Genomic DNA, 25440 nt, shown 5'->3' on the forward strand with positions numbered 1-25440 from the left:
TTGGGGCCCTTTTACCATAGAAGCAAAACTGGCTTTTTACTTCAGTTTGCTTCAAATTTGAAGTCAGGATAGCCCTCAAAAGTCAATACTAATTACAAATAAAAAAACACCATGAAGCAACCAGTTAACCTTTTTAATCAGTTAAAAAAAATTTTTTAATTTATTTATTTTTTTGGTCCCTGAAGCCATTAATTACATCAGGGGATATGGGCAAATCTGCTGACAAATCACATCACTATTAACTTGAAATCTTCAGCGCTTATTTGGCAAGGGGTAAAAACAGTCTTATAAATAATCCCATCATTAATTTTTATCGGTAAAGCTTTTTTTATGCGTGTGTGGTCTTCTTGTATTGTGTGCATGCATTGTTTGTACGTTTTTTGTCATTTGGGCCCATATCTTGTGCATCTAAACAGGTTTTGTTTTTGAATTTTTGACAACTGGTTTTGTCACTGTAATTTCATTGTCTTATTACCGTAGATAACTTATATAATATATAATTATATCCCCAAAAAGATTCGCCTACTCCGACAGACACTGCCACCTATGCCTTCAGATCGAACATTGGGTTTTGTTGAGCTATAATATTGAGATGTTGATTAAAAAGAAAACACAATGCAGTATACAGATATCTCAATCTAATACATATTATCTAAGGCTTATTGAAGCAGTTGAAAAGGGAAAAAAACATCGGTACACTTTAAAAATTTCTTTAATGTGCTAAAACTGTATTCAGGCGAACAGAAACATTTTATTCCACAATACAATTCCAATACAATCGATCTAAGTGAAATGATGGCTCTGTTGTACAAAAAGCAATTGAATTCATTTTCTTGGGTACCAACTCAATAATTCCATTCATTTTGTTAATTTAAACACACAAGGAAATCAAAAAGTCAACACTCGAACAAAGACCATCAATTTCACATGTAAAGGCAATATTAATTTATAGTTCTCTCATTGACTTTGCATATTTACTTTTGTTGACAAATGTTGACTGTATCAATTTTAGAATTTAGCCCAGTTCAAAGTGCCAAAATTTCAATCAATCTCTTACTCAAATATTTCTATTTCTTATTTGTTTAAGCGCTGATTGTATGAAAACAAAAATTAAGCTCAAGCTTTGCCTAAGAATTAGGTGAAAAATATAAGATTTATTTCAACTTAAGATTAAAGACTTTAAAAAAAAATATTACCGGTATATTTGAAAACAAAATGTTTTGCTTAAAATTCAGAGTCATCAATTTTAAATGCAACCATGAACTATCAATAAATAAAATCTTAAAATATGCTAAAACAGTATGTAAGAAAGGCAAAAAATTTGAGTATGATTTAGCAAAAAGAAAACTTACCCCAAGGGTTCTCGCTAAGCAACTGAAATACAACATAAAAGAATTTAAGGCGAACATTCTTAATTAATGAAGAGATAGCTTGGCATTTAGCAATGTTGTGTTTGAGATGAAAAATTAAATATAAATCAGAACAAGGAAGACTATAGATTTATTACATCGCATTTAAGTAAGATATAATAGGGAATAGTAAAGTAAAGATATCTATGCATTTAACAATGTTATAATTTTAATGGATAATTAAGTATAAATTAGAACAATGAAGACTATAGTTTTATTACATCATATTTAAGTAAGATATAATAGAATATAAAAATGTGAATGGTTGTCCAGTTAAAGCACTCTTTTCTCACAAAGGCATCCCTGGTTTGATTCCCGGTCTGGGCGCATGAGTCTGATTGGTAGTCAACAAGCTGGACAAGTGGGTACCCGGGTTCCCCACCCACCCCACACACAACACAAAACCACTTTCGCAGCATAATATCATGCCAATGAGAGTGATTAATATAATGTTGAAATGACTTGTTTCTCAATCATTATAAAATAAATAACTTTAAACTAAAACCAAAAGTAAATTTGAACCGAGAATTCTATAAAATTTAATTACCTTCCCAAATTTTATTCATTCCAACTGAAAAATCCACAAAATTATGGATATTTCAAGTAAAACATACCACTGTGAAATAAAATCCAAACTCAAAAAACATTATACATTATTGAATTACTTACCCTAGCTCATCCCAACTGAAAAATCCACGAAATCGTGGATATTTTAAGTGAAACATATCTCTACGAAATCATGGTATTGTTTTACCCACTCTTAAATAAAAGATTTAATCCATTCACTAAGCCCATTTAATTTGAACAGAACATTCTAAATTGGCCTGCCTATACTATGTATTGATTAATTTGTGAATGAGTAGAATTTTATTATCACCCTCTTACACTAATCTCCGAACCTGTTTATCCGTTGATATGTATATTGGCTTAATACTTTCACTCGATCAATCCACAAATCAATTTGCCGCATGTTAGAGAATATAATACCAATATATCACATTTAAAAGTTGTATTTGCTAATGAAATCTTTCATTTGTAAACTTATTTTTCTAGCTTTCAGGTTTATAGTTGAAAAATAAACTGGCTAATTTATCCAGCAAATTTTCAAACTTAGAAAAAGGTTAATTCTAGAAGATGACAAGGATACTCAGTTAAACTCAAAGATAAACAATAACAGCAAGTTCTTGAATAGGGTAAATCCTAAAACAACAGACTGCAAACTGCGTATGTTGCTTACAACAGGAATAAGCCGCGAGTAAGCTCACTTTTTTTGTTTATTTTCTTTATTTGTGTATTATTTTCTTCTTCAAGTTTCAAATTTCATTAACATCTTTGGCATGTAATATGCGTGAGATGATTACATAAAAACAAGTTTGAAACAGTTAAATATATATCAGTAATAACATTATATGGAAAACAAGTGTATTAGAGTTTTCACACAGAAAATAGGAATTATCTTTATGATAATTTTTTTTATATTTTTGCTATTTGAAATAAGATACTAAAGCCTGTTAATCTTAAATAATATTCGAGTAATTGGGGCCAGGCTTTAGGAATTATAAAATATATGTGTACTTGTACATTTAGCAATAGGTACATGTAAACATTGCAGTTGAGTTTTAAATTCATTTGCACAATTTCATTTTATAATTGATCGCATTTTTTCTTGCATTTATGCTTCATGAACGCAGTTGGGCATGCAGGCAAATTCCATGAGTCATTTGCTCCCTGCGTTCATATAGCATGAACACAAGAAAAAGGTGATCAATACTTCTATCTAGAAAAAAAACATTATTGTTTCTTCTGAAAATGAGTATTTGTTCTTAAAGAAGAGTAACTGACAAGATACATTTGTATGAAGGAATAGCTGATTTTTTAAAGGTTGAATATCATTAGTTAAATGATGTCCTGCTAATCCAATCAAAGCGCAGTATTGAAATAAACAATGATGTCATTACTTCTTGCGTGTTATTTAATATGATTGTCAAGTTTTATCTATAAAAAGGACTATGCAAATGTAAATATTTTGACATGTACATTTGCTGACACTCGCATGAATCACTTGTCCCTGTGATTTTGCACATTTCATTCTAAACTTGTGCAGTGCACATTGCACTCATACTTGTGGCCATGTTTACAGTGAACAGTCTCAAGTCTGAGTCTTGATTCAGTCTCAGAAAAGCACTTTTATTAAGTTACAGAGAATCAGCTTCATTCCATTTGTTTTATAAAAATAATTTCATCATTAATACTCAACTAGAAGGAAAGCTACAATGAAATGAAGATTTGCAGTTCTGCCACTCCGGTCTGAATTCAGACTTGAGGCTGTTTGTAATCCTGGCCCAGGGGTGACAAAGTGCAAAAGACATAGTGTACAAAAAGTAGTTCACATGTACAAGTAGCACTTCGCAACCCCCTCTAATAAAAACAAATACAGCTCCTTAATGGTAACAGATTTCTTTTTTACAACTGACAATTGAATTGAAGGCTTACATTTAAAAAAAACTAAATGCTCTCTTTGAAAGAATGTGATTTGGTTTTTCAATATTTCCACCATTTTTGTTGTAATTGAAGTCCATGAACGCATGCTACTTTTGATCATATTTAAATAACTATTGAATCGGCATTTATAAACCATGAGATGGACCAAATCACATGCATAACAAAATAGACACTCTTTGGCCATATTAGGAACAATCATATCGTACGATCCATTTTTAAGATCCTTCATTATTATTTGTAATGGGATATATTTTGAAAAAAAAAATTGGGGGCTGAAAATATTACTCAAGGGATATTAAGATTTACAAGTTAAAATTTATATTGCTTCTGATACTGGCAAAGTATTCAATTAAAATTTGTGATAAAAAATACGATATTTTGTCGTACACACATTGAAATGATGGCTCGACTATGAGTATGTATGTTTGCTCCAAATTTAGAGAACTAAAATTTCATTCAATGTTGAGATGCATTTCAAATGAATGTACATCAAACAGAAATTGAAACACATCCAATAACAGGGGAAAATAATTTTATTCAATACAAGAATACAAGTCATTTATATATGGTATATTCCTTAATATCACAAAATCACTTCTGAATAGATAATACATTATACAATAAAAAAATACAGGGACATGCCCAGAAGTCGAAACATTCAAAAATAAACCCTGTTTAGGAGCACAAGGCCCCTTAAGGGCCCAAACAGCAATGAACTAGAGACACACATGTATAATCACCACATAATCAAATACAATAAACAAACTTACACCACTTACACACAAATACAAACACACAAACAAGCTGACATTCGGTATAGGTAAAAAATCTTAATTATATTTCAATAGTTGTAAGATTATTCTTAAGATATTGCTTGAAGCACTTTTTGAATCCTTATAACACAAAAATAAAGAAATAGTCTTATCAATAAATGCTGGTCCAGCCAGCTTAGTGTTATTATGATATATTTATAAACTTGTTAATCAAAAACCCATGTGATATGTTAAAAAATATTGTAACAATAGAAACCCATGTGAAACATTATAAATTTGTTACTCTAGAAACCCATATGATACATTTACAAATTTGTTCAACTAGAAACAAATGTGATATATTTATAAATTTGTTCCACAAGAAACCCATGTGATACATTTATAAATTTGTTCAACAAGAAACCCATGTGATACATTTATAAATTTGTTCAACAAGAAACCCATGTGATACATTTATAAATTTGTTCAACAAGAAACCCATGTGATACATTTATAAATTTGTTCAACAAGAAACCCATGTGATACATTTATAAATTTGTTCAACAAGAAACCCATGTGATACATTTATAAATTTGTTCAACAAGAAACCATGTAATACATTTATAAATTTGTTCAACAAGAAACCCATGTGATACATTTATAAATTTGTTCAACAAGAAACCCATGTGATACATTTATAAATTTGCTACTGTAGAATTCCATGCGTTACATTTGTAAACTTGTTACTCAAGAAACCCATGTGATAAATTCATGAATTTGTTTTTTAAATTGTTACTCAAGAAACCCATGTGATACATTCATTAATTTATTACTCTAGTATCCCATGTGATACATTCATGATTTTCTTTTTAAATTGTTACTCAAGAAACCCATGTGATACATTCATCAATCTGTTTCTCAAGAAACCCATGTGATACATTCATCAATCTGTTTCTCAAGAAACCCATGTGACACATTCATCAATCTGTTTCTCAAGAAACCCATGTGATACATTTATAATCTTGTTACTCAAGAAACCCATGTGATACATTTATAATCTTGTTACTCAAGAAACCCATGTGATACATTCATCAATCTGTTTCTCAAGAAACCCATGTGCTACATTTATACATGTGTTACTCAAGAAACCCATGTTATACATTAGTAAATTTGTAACTTATAAACTGTTACATTCATAAATTTTATTGTCTCTATGTTCCTATTTTGATAATATTAACTTTTCATTTTGATTATACTAAGAGCAGTATTTTCCAACTAAAATATAATAAAATAATACAACGTATACACCCCAGGGGCCATGTTCAAAAACAACTTAGATTAAACTTAAATTGAAGATTAGAATAGAGTGATTCGATTATACTTTAAAAATAATGAAAAATAGGTTAAGATTAGAATCAATGTGATTTGATAGGACTGTAAAAATAACTGAACTATAGAGGGAATGGTATCACTGAGGCAGGTCAAAGGTTAAAATACAAATTACATTTAATACGGCCCTAGAAGCCAAAATAAAATATACACCATGGTTTACAGGCACAATAGGTTCAAGGCCTAAGAGAAACTGTTCGTCCCACTGTTTTTCTTTTTCTTTTTTTTAAATGATTATACAATTTAAGCTAAGGCACAACAATTTACACATGATCAAATGGAATTGATATGATGAAGCCCACATCAACTATAAAAATTTAAACTGATTGTAAACAAAGCAGATCTGCAAATCATATTATTATTATTATAAGCAGTAAATACTTTTAACTGAAACTTTAACATGAGATTCATATAAAACGCATGTAATGTGAATACGCAGTATGGAATGTACAAGATATCAAAATAGCAATATATTGCTTAAAAAATGTATACAGAACAAGAGTGCAGCAGTGCGAAAGCCAATGCTTGTCTGTTTTTCCCCCAGTCAACCAAGGTGCATAACTGATTTTTTTTATAAAAGCCAGAGTTATGGGCCTTCCTGTTCATGTGTGTACTGAGTCTGGCAAGATATGTACCATGTTTCATTTGAGTATCTTTAACAGCTCATGAGTTATGGCCAAGGTGAAAAAATGCACCATGACAATGCGGCTGATGACATCAAGACTTAAAACAACCTTTGACCTTAAACTATAAAAAGTTTAGCATAATCTCAGTGATTTTTTCTCCAAAATATCACAGACTTATTACAATATGCATTGCACAATTTTACTCAATGAATTTTCTCATTATAATCAGTAGTAGCTTTGATCTTGAAAGTGCTTTAACAACTTAGCATAACATCTATGGCATTATCTCAAACTTAATATAAATTTTATAATAAGAAAAACCCATTTCATTATAATAAATAGATTATAAATCTACAATAGTTCAGCCTCCATTATGTTAAATAAATGTCTAAATAAGCAACATATACATAGCATCTTTGATGCAAAACAAAACTGTATTCAGTATGACAACATTGACAACTTCACTCTCTTGAATATCATAGATTATCATTTGATAACCACATGAAAACTGCCATCAGCCTTGAAATGGCGGGTAAATCTCTCTCCGTGGTAAGTGAAGGGAGGCATGGGGAGGTGGTTTTGGGTCCCGTAGATGGCACAATTCTTGAAGGGGCACGGGGACTCCTTCCAGGCATAGCGTACGCCTACAAGACTCTCCAAGTCACACTGGGATGCGTAGCTTTCTGTCACATTAGCTTTAAAAACAAACAGGGTATATAAGATATAATATTTATGTTGCTAAAGTCATTTCTATTGAAAACTAGATATAACGTCAATGACTATTTCATTGCTGCTCTCTTTAGGACAAGCGTGTTGTCATGGATATGCAAGAACACCGCAGTGAGCATTCATACTGCATTAACCCACAAAAAGTACAAGTCAATCCTAAGATAAAATGCAAATGTATGTATTTTATTCAACAAAAGATTTTAGCTTAAATGACCATGATATTTGTTTAAATATATGTACAATACAAAGTCCACATGTATAGAATAAGGACCTGACATATGATTGGTTTAAAGCTTTGTATTTAATGCTTCATTTAAATGGTAAAATGAGTTCATGCAACTACACCACCCAGAGAATACAAGTGCATAAAACCTCACTCTTGCAACAAGAGTTATAGGGTAAGTGTTACATATAATGTTGTAATATTGACACCTCAACTTCCATTCCTTAAATGAACTGCCTTTCGGCAATTGCGTTCATCAATCGATGAACGCAACATCTTCGGATATGTTCGGATCGCAATTCATCGCATAACAATATACATGAAAACTATTGATCTTGTTATTGTTTGTATTGTGTCAGCAAGTCCCGTAAAGTATAAATCAACATTTTAGAAAGTGCTAAGTTATTAAAATTTTAAACGTTTTGTTGCCAAAAGTGTTTCAATTTTATGTTTAAAAGCGATTTCAAGTGGTTGATCATTTCCCGCGTTATTGTGACGTCATTTAAAAAAAAAATTCCGGTAACAGTCGAGTCATCCTATTTACAGAATGGGTAAGAAAGGAATACTGAAAGGTAATCTGAAATGAAATGAAGTATTTTTTTAACGTTTCTTGAATAAAATAATGAACTATTGGTGTAAATATAAGGAATAAATTACGGGGTTGATGTCATTATCGGGGATATGAACGCAATTGGGCTGGTCAAAGTATGCGTGGAGTCCTTTGGACTCCACACACTTAGACCAGCCCAATTGCGTTCATACCCCGATAATGACATCGACCCCGCAATTCATTCCTTAAATAACTTGTTTCACAATCAACGTAAAATAAATGAACTTTTCAAAGTATATTGCAATTGTATGTAGAAATGTCCTACCTCTGTCGTATGCCTGCATGGTCGTGGTGGGCAGCCACCAGGACTTCCCCGTCTCACACACAGCTGGACGTGCAAATGAACAGCAGATCTACAGGAAAGAGGTAACGAAGTCTGAACATTGTAAACTTGAGCATGCAAATCTATCATAAGGGATCATATAATAACAAAATTTAACAAGAGCGCAGCGAAGTAATGCCAAGACCTTAACTCAACAATTATTAAAGCCAGAGTTATAGGCCCCTATGAACATCTTAGTATTGTGTTCTACCGGTAAGTTACTTTTGAATATACAGTCAAACCCTGTTGGCTCGAAATTACTTGGCCTAAATTCTTCGTTGGCTCTAACTGAATGTAAAGGACCAATTTTTGTATCTGAGGGTAAGAATTCCCGCCTTGCTTGAATTTTTGGAGGCTCAATGCATTTTTGCCAGTCCCTGGGAGTTTGAATCAAAGGGGTTCGACAGTATTTAACTATGTTAGAGTTATGGCAAAGGTTAAAGTTTTTTGCACAACAACATCAACGCAGACAACGACACCAAGGCTATGACAATAGCTCAACTTTTTTCTTTGATTCATAGATAAGCTCATTAACAAAAGAATGTTTTGATATCAATGAAAACTCAACTTATTCTCCACTTACTTCAAATCCATCCAGCCACAGCTGGGTAAGAGCCATTGAATACTGTATCTCGACTTGTGTATAGTTGTAGGGTAGCTCCCGTGATACGTGCACCTGTACTGGGTATGGGCCTTGAAATGACACATTCCGTCCGTAACCCACCGCCAGCCCACCCAGCACCAGACGGCGAGCCACATCCTGCTTGTCTCGGGGATGAATTCTGATTTAAAAATTATTTTAAATTTTAATATCATCACTATTCTTTATCAAACAGTTTGGTTGTAAGCATTTTCAAAAAAGAGATATAAACATCATAGATAAACACCAAGTACGTAGACTATAACTGTTTAAGTGTAAGATCGTAATATATTTCCCAGAGTGAACACCGAAAGATATATTTCACAAGTGGCGTAGCCACAAAGGAATTATTCATTTTTGGTGTTCACAAGATGAAATATATTGCTATCTAACACTGTAACAAACTATTTGTCTTTATATTATATGCCCAAAATTGGTATTAAAAGTCATTTAATTACAATTTTTTAGAAAAATGTGCCAATTTGTATCATTTCAGAAATGACGTCATTGAAATTGTGTCCCAGCCCTGTGCACGCTGGCGTATGATTAGGAACTGAGAGCTGGCTAAATTTTCAAAACAGTGAAAAATATCAAATTGATATTTTCACTGTTTGAAACAATCTCTATAAACCATCAAAAAGCATATAATAAAAAGCATATCACTTATTGATTTTGTTCGCATCCCAGTACAAGGTGTTTACTACTATAAATAAGTGACCTTTACTCATAAGTATTTCATTTTATCCAGAACATTTTTAAAGTTACCATTTCAAACTGAAATGACGCTAATTATTTACAAGAATTTTTCAAAATAGTCCCTTACGCTCCTAAAGGGGATTGGAAGTCTGGCAGATCCATGGCAACAGCCATAAACACTTTGCGTAGACGGTGGTTCGGAACGTAGCCATAGTCAGCCGTTTGGTGCCACCGAATGTCCGGGAAACCTGAACTGATCGAGTAGTCTGGCCGATAGCCTGCTAGCTGAACGTACACAGGATTTCTCGATTTTTTAACGCGAAAATGTATAATTATATCACGTTCACCAATAATTTGATTTTTTTCTTGAATTTTTTTATGAATGTTTTCCATTTCATTTCTTACAAGTATAAGTTTTCAATTCTATTTTTGTTATTATATAATCTTTATACAGAAGTTTTTCTAGAAGACAACACAGCTACAAGATTATTGTGGAGCAAATGCCAATGTTTGCCTGTTGTTGTGTTTTACAGTCGAACTAGCAGCAAAAAACAATAATTATTAAAGCCAAAGTTATGGCCCTTACTTTACATGTGTGTAGTGTTTTTACATGTGTACCAAGTTTTAATTGAAAAACTTAGGACAACGTTTAAGTTTTTGACAGCTACAACACCTGTGCAAAGGCAATCACAAAAAAAAATTTTGTTCATCTACTTAAAAAAACCGACGAGCTAAAACAAATATCACAAAATCAAAATCTATTTAAAGATATGCAAACGAACACATACCTGCACAAAACCAAAAGGGAATGTAGAGTCTGTGTCACTGGAGGCATGAAACTTCTTCCTCCAGTCATCAATCATACCAGGGAACGTACAGTTATACTTGTCCATGTGATGCCCAGCCAGGGCATTGTTTTCACCTGCAACATTGAATGCCATTGTGTACCACCAATTATTTTATGTTTTGAATATTACATGTACCTAATTCTGTGATTAATGGGTATTAATGGAGAAGTGGGGGTGGTCTAGTGGTAAAGGTGTCCACGTCTCACCCAAGAGTTTGTTAGTTCAAGCCTCAACTGGGGTACTTTTGTGGCCTCTCAAAAAGGACAGGAAATGGGTCGATAGCGATTCATATCAGCTTAAAAGGTGTCCTTACAAGCGAGCAAAAATAAATTAGTATAAACGAATGTGTATTAAAATGAGCACCAAAAAGCAATGTTGACTTAAAACTTCAAAAAAAGTATCACTTTCCTTTAAATTACCAATTTAATCAGTATCTGAGATGAATTCTCTTAACACATTTTTTTTTTTTGTCACTACGACTTTTTTTATTTTAATACTGTCCACAGGAAAGAGGGAAAATTTGTGCTAGTTTACTTTTCGATTTGATAAAAATAAAAGTGATATTGTTTTTATATTTTATTACTAATAAAAAAGCAATCATCCTTTTTAAACTAAAAATATACCGTTTTAATAATGTTGAGCCGATAAGGTTATGGACATTTCATTGAAAACTATTGTTACAAGACTGGTTTGCAGTGTTGCCAACCATAAAGGGATGACAATTCTTTTTCCAATATATACCAGTATATAATTTTTAAAACAGCAAAACAGTGATTACACAGGTCTGAGACAGGCATATAAACCATATAAATGGTATATATTTATTGTCAGCATAATGAAAAACAACAACAAAACATTGGCCTTACAGTTTAGTTTTTTGCATTTTTAATTGTGAAATGATCAATAAGCTTTTCAATATGAGTCATACTCCAGTTCATTTTTCAAGGTTCGCCAGAACTTGTGTCCATTTTATTGAGTGGCAGCCCCTTTAGGGGCTCAAACACATGACTTCTTGAGTGACAGGCAAATACCTCCTAAACTGTAAATATCCCTTCCCAGAAATCTTTTCATGAAGAAAGAGTGGCAACTTTTTGATATAAAACAATTCCTTCTGTAAAACCAATTTCAGAAATCTTTTCATATACAAAGAGTTGTAATTTTTTGGCAACTTTTGACAATCCTACTCACCCTGATACCAGATGGCGCCATATATTGACATGTTCAGGAGTGGGTGGATCATTGCATTCCACAGTACAGAGAACTCTTGAGGCCCTTCCAGAGGTGCAATGGTGTTATTGCTCTCATAATGGCTGAAATAGTAAGAGAATTGATTGTATAATTAGAACCATACTTTTCTTCTTCAGCCATTTTTAGGCTGTAGGCCGCTAGGCCTGCAGACTTTTATAACCGTATCTCGGAAATCGCATCGGCAGATCGACATAACATTTTTCACTATTGGCAAATTAATGCGCGCACGGGCGTATCAACCCCAGCACGGTTAGAACTGCGGTGGTCACCGACCTAATTTACATTTACATTCACATCAAACGTAGTACCTAGTAGGCAATAGCTACGGACTGCGTTCTGCATATTAATTAGCTTGCTGTAAATAACGCTGTAATGAGTTCTCAATCTATGTTATGCGGTTAATATAGTTCGAATAAGCTGCGTTTTGCGTAATATAACGCAATTTAATTGTTCAATAAGCAATTATTTTAATATCGGCGAGTTACAGAAGGCAATATAAAAAGCAGAATCCTTTATACCTGTTTTTCGATTTTGCTTCGGCCGCAGACCGATAATATCTACATGTACATTGTAGTTTAGAATAGAATGTGGGTCATCGTATTCGGAAGGTGTACTCCCCGGAAATAAACTCTGGGAAGTCGTCAAAACCCGGAAAAACATGGATCGTATTATGATGCTGATTAGGCGTTAAATATAAGTTCATAATGTTTTAAATGAATGCTTCATTTTATCCTACAATCATTTTCTTGGGGGGATTTAGTTATTTCATGAGTGTATTTTCTATGTTTTAAATTTCTTGACATTTTTTTATTGAGATTGTTAGTGTATACTTGTGTTTGTAAAATGTATGTCATATAAAACCATTCTCTTGTGTAAGTACATACTAACACCCTTTTAACCATTAATAAATGAATATATTACACTTTTACCACTCAAAATAAATGGCGTAAAACGTTGACAGGCTATCGACCTGCTACAATTTGTGTCATAGCCATGTAATGCCGAACGGAAAGTATGTGAATATTTCTCAGTTTGTCTCAGTCATTTCAGTCCAATATTTTGAGCATGTAGCATGATGCATATTTTTTTTTTTTTAAACTGATATTATCTGTTCATGTAAATCTGTTCATTTTGTCCACGAGTGATATACGTTGACGGCATAATTAAGATACATGTATGTACATCAAACATACAGGAAATAAATAGTATGTGTGTGATTCGAGCCAGAGGTATTTGGCATTGTAGAAAGAAGGCTTAAACATTAAACTAATTAATATGTCCAATGCATTTTGTTGGGATTCATTTGGTTGAGCTGGCATACCCTGGTAGTAAATTAAATACGCCCAAGTCAAGTTTCAAGTGTAGAGTAGATTCTACTAAAATTTCCTTAATGCCTTTTCCGTGGCAGTGCATTGTTCATTAAGGGTTTAATATGATATTGAGAATTACTCCATACCTTAGAAGTAACTATTTGGCGTAGTCCACATTTCAAGTGTGTTATACTGCATGATCTCATTGAGAATGAACTTTAAGTGTTTGTGAAGGAAATTATGAGCGAGCATATACTATCTTTAAATTTTTATGTTAATAATTATGTTTTACAATTACATGACTATACTCACAAAACGTTGCAGGCCGAAAGCCAATCAATGCTTTAAGCGCTTTTATTACCGTAAATGACTGGGTATTAAACGCCCTTTTTCCCCTCAGATTTCGATGCAGAAAATGCCTGCGTATAATACCCAGTGACAATTTTTTTAACTTTTTTTCTTAGGTCGATTTCAAGCCAAGAGTTTGTATAGATTTATGTAGAAAGGGATGTTACTCGTGTCATATTGATCGAGTATATACGAGTTAAAACGGCAGTTGAAGATCGGGATACAGTATATCAGAAGACGTTTATAATTGACACAAAAATATTTTTCATTTCAAGTTATTCAATATTATTTTGAATAATAAATTGAATTGAACAATAATTAAACTTGCATATAAAAAAGCAAAGTTGGGCACTGTCTAAATATGTTTTGTCAGTTGTACGAGAAGGTGTGAAAAACTCGACTGCCTTTAACCTGTTTAACATACCAATACTACAAACTGTTGCGATAATGGTCTTGTTTTTTTCGCACTTTGTCACATTCTTTATTCTTTTCTGTAGGTGTTGACATTTTGAGAACAAACCCGTACAATATAAGGTTTTTGCATAATTCAACTTTTCATTCTCAACAGTTTATCATTGTATGGCTTTAAAGATAACCGTCACCATTTTCAAGAAAAACATTTTTTTTGTCACTGTCAAAAAACATGGTGACCGAAAATGCCAGAGGATTTGACTATGCGTCTTTTAACCAAAAACATAGATTAAAAGTTTTTTTCTTGGACTTTTCACAGATTTCTTCTCCTGCGTCTAATACCCCCTATCGTCTTATACCCAGTCATTTACGGTACATATGAAAATTCTCTCTCTAGTACTGATAAGATTTAGCGTTTCAAGGTTTAGCAGCATTGAATAGAGGCACCCTTAACAATGATGGCCTGCTGAACAAGTTTTGGGAACATGAAAATACAGCGTATAGGTACCAAATGACATAAAAGCTGAATTTGAACTGCCAGACTGCACTGAAAGTGTAATCTAAAACAATCAGGTGTGCAACTATAATGATTGACAATTCATATCTGCCAATGCCACTTGGTGACTTCAAACGAGACTTGTTGCCTGTTTGAAATGTTGTGTCAGACTCCTCCAGTTTCGGTTCTGGGTGGTAATTGGGTAACCATAAATGACCTTGGTTGTTGCAACGTTGCTATTTTAACATGTTTTGTTTAACTGATTGTCAATCGTTCATTTGCAAACCTTACACATTTTACAACATTTTCTCAGCCGACACTCATAACTCATCTTCTAATTTCAACAGATTAACAGAATACAGCGTATATATATACCAATTCAATGCATGCTCAAAACAACATACTGTGTCAGTTGATTGGTCTGATTGGTCTGTTTCAGGCCACATTTGTTGAGGACGTCAGGAGAGGACCAGGCTTCTACAGGAGTTCCACCCCAGCTTGTTTCTACCAAACCTGCAAGCAAAGTTGGGAAGCATTCATAAATTCCAATATGTTTGATTTGCACAAACGACATACTTGACTATGCCTGTAGAAAGGGGTACAGAGATGGCAAGGTAATTATTGAGATAATAGAATAATAATTAATGTTTCGCAGGTGAATTTTATATGTGGTTCGTGTATATTATGTAAGCTCAGTCAAGCGCGGCGTGATCCACTTATGTTACATGATATGGTTATGGATGTGGGGCCACGGTAAGTACCAACAATATTCAATTAAGGGTTTTGACTGTAATTTCTAAATTAACTTCTTTTTTTCCATATAAAATATTAACATAAGACATGCCTTCGATTGCTTTTAATGTCTTCACCATTTGTCTGGTCAAATGTTTTTAAGTTTGAAATTTTTGTTGTTGCATTAATTTTGTTTGTATTTCCCAGGTCATCAGTTACGACTTAGCCATTCCTAATTCAAGGGACATTCAGATAAATGTTTCAGGTATTTATGAATACCAATAAACCTGTTTTACTTAGATCTTGTGCTATTCTCAGATGGATATTAACATGGTCAGTTCACTGCCTATAATCATTATCGGCCATAGCCTCAGTATATTTAAGTGTGTGAAGCCTCAGTATATTTAAGTGTGTGAAATATTACTGGAATTAAGCAACTGTGACAGTAAAAATAAATACGAGCATACATAACCAAATTAAGATAACCTAGTTGTTACTGGGAAATAAATACAAAATACTGCTCCATATAAGAATACCAAAACATTCTGTGAAATATAATACACCCTTAATTCTTCATATGATCAAGTGAAAAGAAAAAAAAAATATATGACCTTTTTAGTCAAACTGGATCAAAAGCAGTTAAACATTTATTTTGCTGGTATTTAATATGAATGATGACAGTAATTTACATTATGCAGGTGCATTTTTTTTTTGTTAAGTGTGTATAAGGTTACTAGGGTTTTAACTACAGAATTATGGAAGGATGCTGCACCCTGTCCTTTTTTGGTAGCACCCAAATGTAGCAATAAAGTTTCCTTCATGAATATTCGTTGAAACATAATATAATTTAAAAAAAAAACCCATTTCTAACATTTTTGTCATATTTATGTTAAAGTTCTTCATAGCCCAATGCAATGTGCCCTTTACTCCCTTAGCACCATGTTCCTTTTCTGCAGCACCCTGCCCTTTTTAAAACCTGTCTAAAACCCTCATAAGGATTGAGTGAAATACTACATTTCAGTATGGTTACCATGGCAACAGAAGAACACATTGATAAAAAAGTGTTTCTTAACTCATAATTACAAAAATATAAATTCCCAAAGTGTGCTTTATGATTAAAAACTGGCTAAAACTCTTATAGATATATAAGTTAAAACTATGTTTTAATATTGTAACCATGGCAACAAAAAACACTGATTTTTTTTTAAAGTGCTTCTATCACATAGCTACTAAAATATATCTTGCAAACATACTTTATGATTAAATATTATCTGAATGTTAGAACATTACATCAATGAGAAAAACTACATTTACTTAAAATTATAAACCATGGCAACCTTTTTTTGAATATCTAGAACATTTTGAAGCAATTTGCATACGGACCACAGAAGTAATCTAAATTTTAAATTGCTTGTAGGGAATAATACACATGTAGTTTATATTGCTTATGATTATATCCTTTTGTTTTCCCAAGTTTTGTATGTCTGACATGGTTCAATTCGATTTCTTAAACAAAATTGTATGTTAATGCAATACAAAACATCTTTTTGATGCAGTTGATCGTAACGTTCATTGTTAACACTGTCTTATCATTAAATAATATGATATTCTAAAATACCACCATTTTATCTTTAATAGTTTTGCAAGCAAAATGCTTTTAGTTCCTTTAGGATGGATTTAGAAATCAGTTGCCATAGCAACATATTTTTATTGATAAATGTTTTAGTTTTTGTCATGACACTTTCAAATCTTTTTTTCCTTCATTATTTGTGATAAAATGTGTAACATCATTTAACTGTTTGTTTATAAATACCTCAATTTTGCAAGCAATTTCCTGTTAATTTTTATGTACTCTTGTTGAGTGAAAATTTCCATAGCAACGCCAAAAAAATGAGATATTCTGATTTTCTTTGCAAATGCTTCAAAGATATTACTGCTTTGGATTCAGTTAAAAATTATGATACTGCCACCTTTGGTGCCCTTTTTAAAGGAGTCGTCACTTATATATATTTTTAATGGTTGTTTGCCATGCCCGAATGGGTATGAAAGCAATGGTGAGTCTTGCAAAGACAGTGACAAAGTAAGTTATGTATATTTTTTTATATGTATTTTAAGTCTAACATATTCTAAAAAAAAATTATATTATATAACAAGAGCTCCACAAAGTGAACATCAATGCTCGTCTGTTATGCTTTTTTTAGTAAAAGAAGGGTCATAACTTCACAATCGTTAAAGGCAGAGTTATGTGTCTTCTTGAACATGTGTGCAATTTTGCTGACAACATATGTACCAAGTTTCATTTGAACATCATAAATCCTTTGAATGGAGTTATGAATAAGGTTAAAGATGTTGAATGCCGATGATAACACCAAGAAGGCTATGACAATACCTCAACTTTTTTCTTCGAAAAGCAGATGAGCTGACAATAAGAGACATCAAAGAACACAAAAAATAGTGATAACCAACCTAGAGGTTTTTTCAGCTGCTGATACAGGTATTTCCCATAGAGCCAACACACTGCGGAAAATTGGGTGAACTGCTTTCCTCCAATGGTGGCTGAAAAATAAACAAGACCAGGATGTACTCAGGAACTTGTAAGTTGTTCAAATATATTTTTTATTTTTTTACATCTTTGTTCACAAGAAAGTTGTTTCCATGTTTATGAGGTGATTGGTTTGATAAATATTGAGAAAAAAAGCTATCGTGGGACACCGCGCTCGACTATACGCCACTTTGTCTTAGAAATGTATACAATAATGATGTAATGTGTGCCTGTCAAAAGCAATAAAAAAGACAGAAAAACTTCAGCCTTTATTTTGAGATTTCAATTTCAACCTTTTTTTCTATTTTTAGTAACAGTGACCTTGACCTTGACCCTAGGGGCCCCAAATGCAAGCCTATGGGAGTCCTCCATAAACTCTTCCTTCATACCAACAATTTGTCAACCCTAACTAAAGATATTCAATACCAACGAGTATTAAGGTATATTTAGTTATATTGATCTTGACCCTATTCTACCGTATTATATCATGTATAGGACGCTAGCATAGATAGGACGCAGGCAAAAAAATAGTTGAGAAAACGGGTAAAAACCCTTAATATTAAAGATAGGACGCAGCGGAAAAATGTCAAAATCGGAGCCGAAAAATTGAGGTTGGTAAAGAATTTATAACATATATTGAAGTAAAAGACAACCAAAAAATTGTATATAAGGCATATTTCGATAACTGTCTTGTGTATTTCGATAATTATCGTCGTAATTTAGCATACACAACAATGATATATGTCTTGATATTTTGAGAACATTCACGCATATTATAAGACTTATACAAATGCCGTAATAGTCCCGACTGACAGTCAACCGTTGCAACCGTTGCAATAGTCCCGACATGCCTTCTTAATGACAGTCAACCGTTGCAACCGTTGCAATCGCAACAAAACTGTGTATTGTCAAAACTATTGATTGTTTTGATAAGGCTTGTCGCTGCACGGATTAAAGCATGTTGGCATAATTAATGCATGTCGGTAATTAGCCTTGCCAGCGGAAGGCACATCGGGTTAAGTGCGAACAAACAACCATACGGAATTACCATCGCAATAGTTTGTTCTATTGATGTTTTTCTAATGACAGACAGCGGGTGTTTTTCACACATTCGCACATTTGAAAAGATTTGATAGTGACAATAATGCTACTTTGCATTATGCACATTCCTTTATTAATTTTTTAAAACAGTAACATACAACCAAAATGTTTTGTAAAATATCGAAACATTAAAATCATGAACACAATTAATTGATATTTACCTCGTTTCCCGATTTTCCGTTGCCGTTATAACTCAATCCAGTTAAAGTGCTGACTCACATCGAGTTTTTGTGAGTAGCGTCCCTTTTATAAAAAAGCAAACACTCATGTTTGTTTTCAATTTATTTCTCAATAAATCATTTTAAAGTAAACATTCAATATATTTCTGCGTGTGTTAACTTGCGTGATTTTACCTATGTCAGTTGTTCTCTTCGGTGACGCAGTACAGATACTTACTATTACCGCGTTCTTCCCCGGTCCGATATTTTCGACCTGAAATGGACTTGGAAAAAAACAGATGAAATTCTAATAGCATAGAAAGGACGCAGGCAATTTTTAAGACGAGAATTGGGGGTAAAAAAGTGCGTCCTATGCATGATATAATACGGTAAGTAACAGTGACCTTGACCTTGGCAATGCAATCCCATGAAAGGACTCCATAGACTCTTCCTATATACCATTTGCAGACAGGTCATAGAGAGCCATGGCCTTACCCTGGAGATGGCTTGGTCCATGGAAGAAGTATTCCACCATTGGCAGACAGGTCATAGAGGAGCGTGGCCTTACTTGGAGATGGCTTGGACCATCAAAGAAGTATTCCACCATTGGCAGACAAGTCAGAGAGGTTTGGCCTTACCTGCAGATGGCTTGGACCATGGAGGAAGTATTCCACCATTGGCAGACAGGTCAGAGATGTGGGTGGCCTTACCTGGAGATGGCTTGGTCCATGGAAGAAGTATTCCACCATTGGCAGAAAGGTCAGAGAGGGGCATGTTTGATGTCTTGTCATTCACAACAAACACCCGAATATCCGGGTAGTTGACAGTGTCTGCCAGCTCTGCTGTGCTGTTGAACACCTGCAAAAGTTACACTGATTTGAAAATAACTTAATGTAATAATTTGAATAACAGATCAAAGCTTTTTTCAAAACCCACTATTCTTCTCAAAAATCGCCCACCAAGCTCAGGCGTAAACCATTTACCTCTAATGCATTTTAATTTTTGGGTTGATCAAGTCTGACAAAAGATGACCTTACCTGTCAAGGTAGCTCAAATACTGGATGGTCAGCATCCGAATCATGGAGTTCTCAGTATTGATAAAATTAAAGCAAGTCTGTGTCCAATTTAACTTAATTTAATAAAAAGTGTGTCTACCTGCTTCCAGACTGTCTTCCTCCTTGGACAACAAAATACAAAACCCATAAAAGTACAATATGCTAACATGGGTTATCCAAGATCTCAAGTATATATACAAACATAACTACTAAGAAAACCTATTGCTCACTTTACTCATGGGGTACTGCATGTTGGACTGACCCGAGCAGATCCACACATCTCCAAACAGGATGTCTGTTAGTGTAATCACAGAAGACTTCAGCTTGGCAGACACATTGTATGGCCCTCCAGCCTCGTAGGGACCTAAAATAAAAGCAATGGAGAATCAGAGTCAATCACATTGATTAAAAATAGTTCGAAGTTCTAAAAGTTCACTTAACTATACATGTGGACAGAATAATTTGAAAATGCATGTAGAACATGACCTAATTTAAGTCATTTATAATGAGAACAATCAATATTACCAGTAACTGAGTTCATTTCCAACTAAAATAAAACAAAGTACATGCCACAGGGGGCAGTAACAAATTATATTCATTTTTTCTAGCCTATTCGATATATATACTGAATAGGCTGAAGAAAAATATGTTTCTGCCACCTGTAGTACAGGCCATGTTTTTGTTGCTTATTGCCAAATGCATATTTAATGCCAACTCTGCCTTTAAACTTTAAGACCCTGTTAATTAAAAGTATACATATATATATATGAATCAAATGATGTGACTGTTGCAATTATAAGGTACCAATTGCAACACTCCATATGAGCTGTTGTGTAACAACTGTCTTGTAAGTGTCAGTGGAATTCAAAGCTGCCACAGTTAGTAAGACAGGCATCCCCTGTGTGCCATTTGTTGCATAGCCCCACACCATCGCCTTGCGTGGGGATCCTTGCAGAACCATCTGGTCATTGTAGTAGGACGCAAAGGAGAAATTTGCCTGCTTGATGATGCCTTTTGTACTTGACTGAATTTCGGCAACATCTGTGGACAAGATTTAGATTCAGATACAACACATTTGTTAAGTAGATCACAAGCGTATTCCTTATAACATGATCAAAAGATTAAATCAATTATACACACACATGTATATATATATATATATATATATATATATATATATATATATATATATATATATATATATATATATATACAACGACAACACAATAACAAGTGACTGAAAGAAAACGCACTGGATGAAATAATAATTTGAATTGTCTCAGAAATGTGTGACAATAAACATTTCTAGTCAATCCAGAAATTGAAGTTCTAGTCCATATTAACAGCCACTTCAGAGTCATTGGCGATTTTTGTTTTGAAGAATGTCCAAAGGTAAAAAAAGTTCACTTAATGCACATTAATTATATAATGTGGCTGAGTATTCATGTTCTAACATAAAGCTTAAGAAAAATAATAATAATAAAAACTACCTACCCTACAGTACCTGTTATTAAAAAGATGTAACCCTAACCAAACCATGTTTTTTTTGCTATAACAGAACACTTCAATACATCATTATATCATAACAGAAAGTACCTTGAAATGGAACCAGTTCCCTTTGAAATTTTTGAACATCAATGTTGAATTCTTCAACTCGTTCTTGCAGATGACAACAAGTAAAACAAAAGCAGCAAAGTATCAGAAAACAAATTATATTACTGTGCATTGTAAAAATTGTGTAAAACATATTTAATTTCCTAAAAACTTTTACTCATTGTTGCTCATATTAAATCGACAACATAAGACCGAAGAGCCTAAGGTACAGTACGGATTGTAGTATTGCCAGATAAACGACAGTACGGATTTCAGCAGGTGCTTGGATGGTCTATTTACGTCATAGATATTTGTGTAAATAGAAAAATTTGCCTTTGCAGCAAAGTATTAAGGTTGACAATGTTTTAAGGTTGACAATGTTTATCATAAATTTCTCTTGTCAAAATGAACTCAATTTTGATTGTGTTTATATAAAATAATAATGTAAGTAGTTGCCACATTTTCCCATGATTATTTTATGAAATAATTTGGGTAAATCAAACAATTAAGAAATAAAGGAAGATCTACACTGTACTTTATCTTTGATTTAGATTTAGCTAATACAGTATAATTTAGTATTTTAGTACTCCATATAAACAGCTGCTTCTGAGTCTTTAACGGTTTTTGAATAGGCGAAAGTTCCCTATAATCGCATTATTGTGCCTAGTATTTTAGAAGGTGTAAACAAAGGTCCATGCCTTTAATTTTAATAGCTATCAATCCTTTATTTATGTTCATCATGAAAAGCATCCAACTTTGACACTGAAATTTAAGACATCCATTACGTTTTGAAGTATTTTGACTGTAAATCATATGACTGTAGCAATCATTGCTTTGGAACACGTTCAAAAGCACTGTAGTTTATCAAATGACCATATATCTCTATGCTGGTGGTCATAGCTGGGGGACACGTTCTAAAGCACTGTAGTTTAACAGTTGACCATATATCTTTATACTGGTGGTCATAGCTGGGGGACACGTTCTAAAGCACTGTAGTTTATCAAATGACCATATGTCTTTATACTGGTGGTCATAGCTGGGGGACACGTTCTAAAGCACTGTAGTTTATCAAATGACCATATATCTTTATACTGGTGGTCATAGCTGGGGGACACGTTCTAAAGCACTGTAGTTTATCAAATGACCATATATCTTTATACAGGTGATCATAGCTGGTGGACACGTTCTAAAGCACTGTAGTTTATCAAATGACCATATATCTTTATACAGGTAGTCATAGCTCGGGGACACATTCTAAAGCACTGTAGTTTATCAAATGACCATATATCTTTATACTGGTGATCATAGCTGGGGAACACATTCTAAAGCACTGTAGTTTATCAAATGACCATATATCTTTATACTGGTGGTAATAGCTCGGGGACACGTTCTAAAGCACTGTAGTTTATCAAATGACCATATATCTCTATACTGGTGATCATAGCTGGGGAACACGTACTAAAGCACTGTAGTTTATCAAATGACCATATATCTTTATACTGGTAGTAATAGCTCGGGGACACGTTCTAAAGCACTGTAGTTTATCAAATGACCATATATCTCTATACTGGTGATCATAGCTGGGGAACACGTACTAAAGCACTGTAGTTTATCAAATGACCATATATCTTTATACTGGTAGTAATAGCTTTGGGACACGTTCTAAAGCACTGTAGTTTATCAAATGACCATATATCTCTATGCTGGTGGTCATAGCTGGGGGACACGTTCTAAAGCACTGTAGTTTATCAAATGACCATATATCTTTATGCTGGTGATCATAGCTGGGTTACACGTTCTAAAGCACTGTAGTTTATCAAATGACCATATATCTTTATGCTGGTGATCATAGCTGGGGGACACGTTCTAAAGCACTGTAGTTTATCAAATGACCATATATCTTTATACAGGTAGTCATAGCTCGGGGACACGTTCTAAAGCACTGTAGTTTATCAAATGACCATATATCTTTATACAGGTGGTCATAGCTGGGGGACACGTTCTAAAGCACTGTAGTTTATCAAATGACCATATATCTCTATACAGGTGGTCATAGCTGGGGGACACGTTCTAAAGCACTGTAGTTTATCAAATGACCATATATCTTTATGCTGGTGATCATAGCTGGGTTACACGTTCTAAAGCACTGTAGTTTATCAAATGACCATATATCTTTATGCTGGTGATCATAGCTGGGTTACACGTTCTAAAGCACTGTAGTTTATCAAATGACCATATATCTTTATGCTGGTGATCATAGCTGGGGGACACGTTCTAAAGCACTGTAGTTTATCAAATGACCATATATCTTTATACAGGTAGTCATAGCTCGGGGACACGTTCTAAAGCACTGTAGTTTATCAAATGACCATATATCTTTATACAGGTGGTCATAGCTGGGGGACACGTTCTAAAGCACTGTAGTTTATCAAATGACCATATATCTCTATACAGGTGGTCATAGCTGGGGGACACGTTCTAAAGCACTGTAGTTTATCAAATGACCATATATCTCTATACTGGTGGTCATAGCTGGGGGACACGTTCTAAAGCACTGTAGTTTATCAAATGACCATATATCTCTATGCTGGTGGTCATAGCTGGGGGACACGTTCTAAAGCACTGTAGTTTATCAAATGACCATATATCTCTATACTGGTAGTCATAGCTGGGGGACACATTCTAAAGCACTGTAGTTTATCAAATGACCATATATCTCTATGCTGGTGGTCATAGCTGGGGGACACGTTCTAAAGCACTGTAGTTTATCAAATGACCATATATCTCTATGCTGGTGATCATAGCTGGGTTACACGTTCTAAAGCACTGTAGTTTATCAAATGACCATATATCTTTATGCTGGTGATCATAGCTGGGGGACACGTTCTAAAGCACTGTAGTTTATCAAATGACCATATATCTTTATACAGGTAGTCATAGCTCGGGGACACGTTCTAAAGCACTGTAGTTTATCAAATGACCATATACATGTATCTTTATACAGGTGGTCATAGCTGGAGGACACGTTCTAAAGCACTGTAGTTTATCAAATGACCATATATCTTTATACAGGTAGTCATAGCTCGGGGACACGTTCTAAAGCACTGTAGTTTATCAAATGACCATATATCTTTATACAGGTGGTCATAGCTGGGGGACACGTTCTAAAGCACTGTAGTTTATCAAATGACCATATATCTTTATACAGGTGGTCATAGCTGGGGGACACGTTCTAAAGCACTGTAGTTTATCAAATGACCATATATCTTTATACAGGTGGTCATAGCTGGGGGACACGTTCTAAAGCACTGTAGTTTATCAAATGACCATATATCTTTATACAGGTGGTCATAGCTGGGGGACACGTTCTAAAGCACTGTAGTTTATCAAATGACCATATATCTCTATACTGGTAGTAATAGGTGGGGGACACGTAATTTGTTAAGTGTTAAATCATAAGGAAAGGAGTGTTAAAACAAAAATAGCAAAAGCTGGAACCCTTTAGCAAAATAATGTTGAAGACCACAATTTCAAACGTGTATTCAAAATTAATTACGGCTGATGTGTTGTTTGATTGGTTGATTGACAATGTATCATGTGATATAATGAATGTTTCCATAAGGGGCCAACACATCCACCATTTTTGTTAAAGTCCCGGTGGCTGTGTTGACTAGCCGGCTGTTTTTTTTACTGTTTACTT

The 25440-nt window shown here is 33.8% G+C and overlaps 2 protein-coding genes across 8 annotated transcripts in view; both read right to left on the minus strand.

The window, feature by feature from the left end:
* LOC128230286 (uncharacterized) overlaps window positions 1–2227 on the minus strand; it is a 34083-nt gene extending 31856 nt beyond the window's left edge. For 5 of the 6 annotated variants that reach the window (XM_052942431.1, XM_052942430.1, XM_052942428.1 and 2 more), the window contains exons 1-2: window positions 2079–2227; window positions 1353–1374 (exon numbers count right to left, since the gene is read on the minus strand). In XM_052942431.1, the coding sequence (XP_052798391.1) occupies window positions 1353–1374; window positions 2079–2134 (78 nt within the window). In that variant the 5' untranslated portion in view covers window positions 2135–2227. Of the gene's footprint in view, window positions 1–1352; window positions 1375–1956; window positions 2020–2078 lie in introns of those variants that run through there. The other variant, XM_052942432.1, reaches the window with a different exon arrangement.
* Window positions 2228–4426: 2199 nt separating this feature from the next.
* On the minus strand, window positions 4427–22010 carry LOC128232838 (sialate O-acetylesterase-like). 2 transcript variants are annotated; one of them, XM_052946605.1, is made up of 12 exons: window positions 21744–22010; window positions 20952–21188; window positions 20378–20511; window positions 19803–19950; window positions 17758–17847; window positions 14964–15072; window positions 11935–12056; window positions 10687–10820; window positions 10026–10183; window positions 9146–9344; window positions 8506–8593; window positions 4427–7373 (listed from the first exon to the last, which is right to left on the minus strand). In XM_052946605.1, exons 1-12 carry the CDS (start codon window positions 21892–21894, stop codon window positions 7165–7167), a joined length of 1779 nt encoding a protein of 592 aa, XP_052802565.1. In that variant the 5' UTR covers window positions 21895–22010; the 3' UTR covers window positions 4427–7164. The 2 variants fall into 2 exon arrangements, with proteins under 2 accessions (XP_052802565.1, XP_052802563.1); XM_052946603.1 differs by having other exon boundaries at window positions 19731–19950.
* Window positions 22011–25440: the final 3430 nt, after the last annotated feature.

This window comes from Mya arenaria, chromosome 4 (assembly GCF_026914265.1).
Source record: "Mya arenaria isolate MELC-2E11 chromosome 4, ASM2691426v1".
Lineage (NCBI taxonomy): Eukaryota > Metazoa > Mollusca > Bivalvia > Myida > Myidae > Mya > Mya arenaria.

Coding starts and splice junctions, on each gene's coding strand:
- LOC128232838 (XM_052946603.1), bottom strand. CDS start 21,894: ATGTTTTACACAATTTTTACAATGCACAGTAATATAATTTGTTTTCTG. Junction 17,848..19,730: donor ATGGTCCAAGCCATCTGCAG/GTAAGGCCAAAC, acceptor TTTATTTTTCAG/CCACCATTGGAGGAAAGCAG. Junction 9,345..10,025: donor TTCCAATCCCCTTTAGGAGC/GTAAGGGACTAT, acceptor TTTTTAAATCAG/AATTCATCCCCGAGACAAGC.